The sequence below is a fragment of the Solanum stenotomum genome, chromosome 2, assembly GCF_019186545.1.
Source record: "Solanum stenotomum isolate F172 chromosome 2, ASM1918654v1, whole genome shotgun sequence".
In the NCBI taxonomy this organism is placed as follows: domain Eukaryota; kingdom Viridiplantae; phylum Streptophyta; class Magnoliopsida; order Solanales; family Solanaceae; genus Solanum; species Solanum stenotomum.
The window spans coordinates 56,023,908-56,032,103 of NC_064283.1; the positions used below are offsets into that span (position 1 = coordinate 56,023,908).

Below are 8,196 nucleotides of genomic sequence, written 5' to 3' on the forward strand. Positions count from 1 at the left end.
AACACAAACTTGACATTTTTATTTATTGCACTCAAAGTTAGACAAAACTTCTAAGTTGATCAGCTTTCCTTGCAAGGTTTTGTAATTGACATGTCCCAAGTGTTCATGTCACAAACAGTATGACTCAAACAAATAAGAAAAATAAAAATATTGAGTTTGAACAGCTCTCCGCGAGGTAGCTTTTTCTCACAAATATTTTGTTCTTACTTCTTATAATTTTGTGTAACACAAACATTGTTTAGAGTCAACATCTTGTCAAACATAACTTTCAATTTGATTGTTATAGAGCCACTCATGAACATAGTTTCATCGGGTCCAATAAAGGCAATATAATCCAAATGCTTCTTTTACAAAATATGACAAATGACTATTCACCAATATTCATGTCTATACAAATAGTTATATTTAATAGACATATCTTTTAATGAAAAAATCACAACATTTTAAGTGACACTTTTTCATACAAGAACAAAATCATTTTGAACAAGTATACACATAATTTGGTAGTTTCATACTAATCATACTATATACTAGTAAAAGATAAACTCAACGACCACAATATCAAATATACTCCAAGAATTTTGTGGGTCTATCTTAATACAAAAGTATCATCGAATTTCATATCTCGTGCTCCAAATTTAAATTAGACACTAAGTCTAATTTTATCTTTGTCATAAGCAAAGAACCCTCCACATTTTAAATATGATCTAAAAAATATTTTCAAATAGTTGAAAATAATTTTTTCACATATTTTCCTAGACTATCAAAATGTCATGGCAGCATGAAACCTCTTTTGGAAATATTATTCTACAAAAGAATTATAGTGCTTCAATTCTCTTTGACACTCTTTACATAGTGTCAAAGTTTTTTCCATAGAGGCACCTATTGCAGGCACAAAATCACACACTTTAAGTCACTGATTTTTTTTTTCTATCACAGTTAGACATACCACTTAACATTTAGAATATATACTGACAATAAAGACAAAAATTATTGTACAATTTATTTCTATTTAACAATGAAGTTTGTAGAAATTAATTAGGTGAAGTTTTCATATTCTTCAAACCAATTGTATAGTTCAATTTATCCAGAGTAAAAAACTACAAAAAAATTTAGTCTACAACAATCAGACACAATCAGATTTCACACGGAGTACAAAACTACAAAAAAAAAAAAATTCTCTCCAAACAGAATAAAACATATTCTTAGATTATCACATAGAAATGCTTTTCTTTTTAATAGTCTTCCAACTATAACATTTTGACATACTGTTTTATCAAACAAAAATGTGCATCTCTTATTCTGCAAACTAAAGAATATTAAAGGCAACACTATTTGCCAAAAAAAATTCATTCCAAAACATATGGTTTGTAGATCTTTTTCCAAAGGTACACATGATAAATGTCAAAAGAGTTAACTTTTTGAAACTATTTTCCTCCTTAGATAAATAATAAGAAGGTTACCTAGTGTAATCTATATCTGGAATACCACCAATTTTTCGGGTACTTTCTCATTTTGACCTTGCTAAACAAGGCACCGAGTTCTGAAGAAGTAGTGCATTAATCTTCTACTTCCATAATATGTTGCCCTCAATCAATAGAATACAAGAAATACCAACAGTATAATAATTTCCTTAAGATTGTTGTTCATCTTGCATTCTAAGATACTTAGAACAAAAACTTTGAAGAACTTAATAACAAACAACAAAGTTTAAAGATCACTTTCAAATTAAAACTAGAAAATTAAAACCAGTAGAGAAAATAGAATCAGACGCAGATTAGAAACAATATACAAAATATTTTTCTTAAAGAAGAAAATCGAGTCCACTGAATGCACAGTGTCCCCTTAAGGAAATTATTCCTCTCAAGTAGCCGAGGTTAATGGAATATATCCTCCCAGGATAGAACGATCTTACTCACCGGTGTACAGGTACCTAAAATCACGGTGTAAGCGAACAACTCAACGGCAGTAAAGTACACTTAGAATACTAGATTTAGTAGTAGCAGAAGAAGTCCAAAAAATTGGTTCTCTTAAAATGAGAGGAAATCCCTTAATTTATAGAAAACAAAGGATAGTGTGAAAAGGTTCTTATTGTGCCTTACCGGAAAGGTCACAACCCTTTGAAAAAGCCACTATCTTTCGAAAAGGTCATAACCTTTCATAAAAGTCACAACTTTTCATAAAAGTCACAACTCTTCATAAAAGTCGCAATTCTTCATAAAAGTCACAACTCTTCATAAAAGTCGCAACTCTTCATTTTCCATTCACACCTTTTAAAACCCAACCAAATCAACATTCTTAAGATTAAAGAGTCAATAATCTTGTGTGCTTAGACCATCTTCTCAAATAATTTTTTTATTTATAAAAATCGATCTTTTGAATATTGATGATTGAAATAATAGAAGACGGTTATTTTATTAAAAAAAAAAAGTAAGAAAATTTTATGACCGCGCGAAGCGCTATATTCACTAGTTTATTATTACTTCAAATCAATTTCTACTTTACCATTTATATTCACCAAATTCATTATTTTTTATCAAATATATTTACCAACCAAATTGACCAATTAATAGTTCAAAGTAACAATGTTGGTTCGTCTTTTCAGACATATGAACGAGAAATGCAAGTTCAACGTGAGAAGATTGTCCTTACTATGTAGGAGGATTATATTAAAGACTAGTACACCACAATTTATGTTTAATTTTTTTTATTGAATTAAAGCTTCATCAATAAATATTATATTTTTTTTAAATATCGTTGTGATAGTATATTATGCGATATTATTAACTTGTGCTTATTTGGTAAGATTGTATAAATAATTGAGTCAATTTTAATAGTTTTACAACTTATAAGATTTTTATGTTTATGAGAAAAAATATAACATAAAAAGTTCAAATTTATTTCCAAACAAAACTTCAATTTCATCTCATGATTTCAAATTATGACTTCATATCACATGACCCAACGGCACCATAGTACCCAATTATTCATTTTAAAAAATATGTTACCTCTCTTATATAATTTGCGAGCTATTTATAAAAGCGAGTTTTACCCTATGTGCACCTAAAGAATAACAAGTGTGATTTTCCTTGTCACCAAAAAGAATTATTCATTTTAAAAGATATACTATGACAGTCTTCACTCTTAACTCTTAAGGCAAAACCCCTCGAACGAACATAGCTGAAAAATCAAAGAAGAAGAGAAGAGAAGAGCAGAGCAAGATGGATCTTAATGGGTTAGCGATGGATGTTGATGGGGACAATTTGGGCACTTGTTTAGCTAGCTTCGTTGATGATGGTACAGTTGAAAGTCACAGATACTTTCTTGCTCGCAGAACCATACTCGAAATGCTTAAAGATCGTGGTTTTGCAATACCCAATTCAGAAATCGACACTACACTTCAAGAATTCAGAGAAAAATATGGTCAAACACCTGATGTTGAGCGCCTAAGAGTTTCCGCAATGCACAGGAATGACCTAACCAATAAGGTTAGTTACCCCTTTTTTGAAATCGTCTCTTTTTACTGATTATTTTTGTCTAAAGTTGAAATCTTTTTGGGGAATGATTAAGCTTTTTATGTTTGGTTGATTACTTCAAAGCAAGTTTCTCCTATCTGCGTAAATCTCGTTTGCCAAAGCTACTTGGCACCTGTGTTGGTGGGAGGGAGATGGTGCCCGGTGTATTAGTCGAGGTTTATGAAAGCTGGCCTGGGTACCCACAAAGTAATAATATCTTGAAAGCAAGCTGCATTTGTGGTTGGGGTGGTTTTGTTGGGGAAATGTCCTTTTCTGTTCTTGGTTATATGGATGATAATAGATGATATTGGGAGAAGCTGCTTTTAACTTGTACTTCTTCTCCCAGTTTTGTGACATTGTTCCTATAGATGGGGGTTAAATCTTTTCTTAACATTCTTTTTAAGAATGATTTTATTCACATTCTATTAAGAGAGATTTTGATCCATGTTACTTTATCTATAGTTTCTGAATATGTCAATTTGTTTTCGAAAAAATTGAGGAATCCATGTGGGAATCCACACCCCGAGTATTAGATGCTCTCATTCACATACTTGGAGTGAGGGACCCCGTCATTCTCTTTTCTGTCGGAGGGAGCATTTAATTGAATGTTTAACCCTTTAGTGAGGAAGAGAAATTGATATTAGAGCCGGATTCGAAACAATTCAAGAGTTTTTTTATGGAAAATGTTCATTGTATGACGTGATTTGACCTGTTTCATGAAATGACTGATCTACTGGTGTATTTCTTGAGATTACATCTATTCTAAAAGGCCAAATATATAGACGGTCCCTTAAAGTATTGTAAAAAAAGCATATGCATGAGCTGGATTGGGAAATTTTCAGAAGGCATATGCAGGATAGGGAAATAGATAATCTTCTTAACTTGCTGGCCAGACTGGGGAGCTACACAATCCATGAGCAGGAAGTAGACACTATCAGATGGGGGAAAAAACAGATGGCCAATAATCAGTCCAGATAGGATACTTATCTCTCTGTGCTCAGAATCAAATGGTAGATAATTGTCCTTAGAAGCTTATATGGAGAACTAAACTTCCACCCAAGGTCATTTATTTCACCTGGACAGTTCTGAAGGAGACATGCCTGATGAAAAGGAAAATTCAGCTATCCAACAGATGTTATATGTGTAAAAAGAGAAGCTGAAATTCCTGCCCATCTTTTTCTACATTGTGAAGTTGCCTTTGACTTTTGGAGCATGTTTATGTGCATTTCTGGCCTCAAATGGGTCACTCCTAAATCAGTAAGGGAAGCATACAGGTCTTGTTGTTTGTGGAAAGTTGAGAAATCCATCACGAATATCTGGAGAATGATTCCTGTTTGCATTTTTTGGCTTATTTGGTTACGAAGGAATATGAGATGTTTTGATGGGGTCTCAACTCCCATAGATTCTTTAAAGGCTAAATGTATTGCTAGTTTATTTTTCTGTTCTAGGTTGTCCTCAGTGAATAGTCCAGATTAACAGCTGGACTTCAGTAGCTCTGGCTTAGTCAGTTTTCCTATAGAAGCCAGTTTTTTTTTTGTAAGCTTCAATGACACATCTTGTAACCAATGCATCTTCTTGATGCTTTTCTTAAAAATGAAATCACTTCATCGAAAGAAAAAAGGTTGACGACAATTTTCATTTAGATACTTTAACTATGCCCTTTACCTATTAAGCACTCCAAGTTCAATTAATATGTACCTATTAAAAACATAGCTCTAAAGTGACAAATAGCGTGAGTTTCACTGGGAAGAAGTGTCTGGGTGTTTTTCTTATGCTAACATTGAAGCCTTTTTTTGAGAAGGCTAACATGGAAGCCTTTAATCGTAAAAGAAAACCCTTCTCCTTCGTATCTCCCATTCTCAATTGAATTATCCCCCAGCTTTTTCACCTTCATCTTCCGCCTCCTTCCCGCGCTCGGTCTCCAATCCTCTTTAACCAATTAATCCATAAAGCTCATCATCAGTTACCTCTTCACATGGGCTTCAAATCGAACTTTGCTTTCACAAATGAACACTATGCTTGTTCGCTGTGAAGATGGATTGGAGATATCAAGTTGTTTACTTTAATGGTAGAGACGTGAGGCCCACTTATAGGATCACACTAGGTATGTTGTTGCAATGGTAGAGACGTGAGAGAGAGAATGAAAGAGATCTGAATGGTGCTCTTGTTTTCTCTTGCAGTGATGAAAAGTAAACCGAATGCTGGTTGACTATAAATTTAATCCAAATCACTAAAACTGCATAAACAACTCTGATGTTGTTCGGTGGTTGTCTTTTTTATAAGCTTCAACTCTTATTTTGCTGCGTTCTTCTCTGTTTTATTTATTTATGTAGAAGGAACCTTAGCTTAGTAAGTGCGGATGTTATCTTTTCTTTTTTGGTTGAAGAAAGTAGATGAATGGAACTAGGAAAGAAGACAAATGGGGAGGGGTGGGGTTGAACCATTGAAGAAGACGAACTAGCTTGAGGACAGTTGAGGTGGTGGGGGGACAGTTTCTGAAAATAAATTTTCTATTTTTTTAAAATTAGGGCAGAGGCCACGTGTCGTCCTTCCATTCATTCATTATCCATGTCACACGCGAGTGAATCTGACACATTTTGTGTCTTTTGCTGATTGTCACTTAAGTGTTTAATTTTGCACACATTAGCTGAAGTGCTAGTGTTAAGTCGGTGAAGATCTCGGTTAAAGTGCCTAGATGAAAATTGGTGGCAACTTTGAGGGGCTATCTATGTGTTTTTCTTCTAAAAATATGTTCAAATCTTGGATAGAAAAGGGTGGAATGTGAAGATGAAACTTGCAACTTCTGTAGATGATTAACATGTTCTGTCAGCGCGTTGAATCAGCCTAGCTAGTAGTATTGATGCCTACTACTTCTCTTTTCGATGCCTTAAGTATAACGCTTTCAAGTTACTTTCACTGTGTCACTTTTTTTGACAAATCTTTCACTGTGTCATTTTATATGTTAGAAACAATACTTCGGTTATAATTAGAAGCACTTCCTAAACTAAAGCTTGATTGACAGCTTTTTATGACTAGTATTTTCATTTAGAAACTTATGGATCAACTCTAGATAGCATAATGTTTGAAATTCTAGGATACTAGTGAGGGTACTGTGTCTGATAAAGGTGATTGCACTACAAGATGGTTAAGCCAATTCTTGTAATGGGGTATGAACTTTGATGTAGGGAAAACCTAGATGTAGAATTATGCTTTAGATTTTTGCATAGTCTTTTGAGAGGTTGTTTGTACTTTGCACAGCTCATTTCTGAGCTCCATATCCAAATTTCTCCTTTTGGGTTCATGTATCTTCAAATTTATTGTTGATCAGTGCTGGAAGCGCATCAATTCTGTTATGTCTATTAGATCTTATGTGAAGAGAATGCGTTCTACGTATCCATAAGTCTTCTTATGGAAATTTGGAGGCTTGTCTGGGTTCAATAAAACATATGGAAACTCAAATCATCAAAATTTAAGAAGCCAAAAAAGTCGTTGTTGCCTTAACTGGGTAGATGCCTAAGCATTTTGGAAGATGGTCTCTAATGAAGAACATGCATGTGCCTCATAGATTTATTAACGTCTTATATATTTGAACTGGTCGCAGGTTTTGGTCATCTTCTGTGGACCAAATGCCGTGAAAGTGAATGTCATCCGCAGCATTTTAACTCAAATAATGAACAAGGAATCTTTAAGTCGGCTGATATTGGTCATTCAAAATCAAATGACTAATCCAGCTATGAAAGCTGTGGAGCTTTTCTCATTTAAAGTTGAAATTTTCCAGGTAAATTATGTGTTTCTTGTTGATGTTTTTGGTGAACAGTTCAAGTACAGGGAATAAAACAGGGTACTTAATTACTTATTAGGTTATTTGTGTTCTGCATTTGCTTTAAATATGCCTGCCAAGTGAGGCTAGATCTCAGAATGAATAATGATTTGTTATCATTGGCATTTACCTTAGAATGTAGAAAGAAAATCCTGATAGGTGTATGTTCAAAATGGCTTTCCCCATTTGAAGTCTCTTTTAGTTGCTTGGATTATTTAAAAGTTGTTCTTCTTGATGAAGAATGTTGGATTCTTAAAACTAACGAAAATGTATATGAAACATAAAGCATTTCCAATGTTCTGTGGACTTCCAAATGTTTCTAATGTCACCTGTGAAATAAGGAAAAAATTGAAAAATTCTTCCTTGTCTGGCTTAGAAGGAGCTACATTTACTTGGTTATTTGCTCCTGTTATTTATTTTTGCCAAGACAATTCCCAGTCTCCATTTTTCCATCTGATGAAGGTTCTGTTGTATTTGGTCAAAGTTTATTTTCCTTCGCTTATTAATAGTAGGAAATGCCTAAAAATGCTTTAATTCAGGAATATAAGTGAATTTTATGCAAGCAATAACCGTTACGTCTCAGAAATATACTAAGCGTCTGGCTCCTATTCCTCTTTCAGATCACAGATTTACTTGTCAACATCACAAAACATGTTTTAAAGCCAAGGCATGAGTTGTTGACCGACACTGAGAAGGAGAAGCTGTTGAAGAAGTACAACTTGGAAGAGAAGCAGGTTTGCCTTTGACAGCCTTTGAATTTTCAGAAACATGCCTGTATATCAGTACAATTGTCAATTGTATATTGTATCTCCTTAGTGTATCTTTTTAACCGCAACTTTCTACTAAAGCTTGATTTCTAGC

At 33.7% G+C, this 8,196-nt stretch overlaps 1 protein-coding gene across 1 annotated transcript in view; it reads left to right on the forward strand.

The window, feature by feature from the left end:
* Positions 1 to 3,156: 3,156 nt before the first annotated feature.
* LOC125856725 (DNA-directed RNA polymerase V subunit 5A) overlaps positions 3,157 to 8,196 on the forward strand; it is a 6,460-nt gene continuing 1,420 nt past the window's right edge. Inside the window, exons 1-3 of the mRNA XM_049536347.1 lie at positions 3,157 to 3,488; positions 7,117 to 7,293; positions 7,956 to 8,069. Of these exons, the coding sequence (XP_049392304.1) occupies positions 3,222 to 3,488; positions 7,117 to 7,293; positions 7,956 to 8,069 (558 nt within the window). The 5' untranslated portion in view covers positions 3,157 to 3,221. The remainder of the gene's footprint in view (positions 3,489 to 7,116; positions 7,294 to 7,955; positions 8,070 to 8,196) is intronic.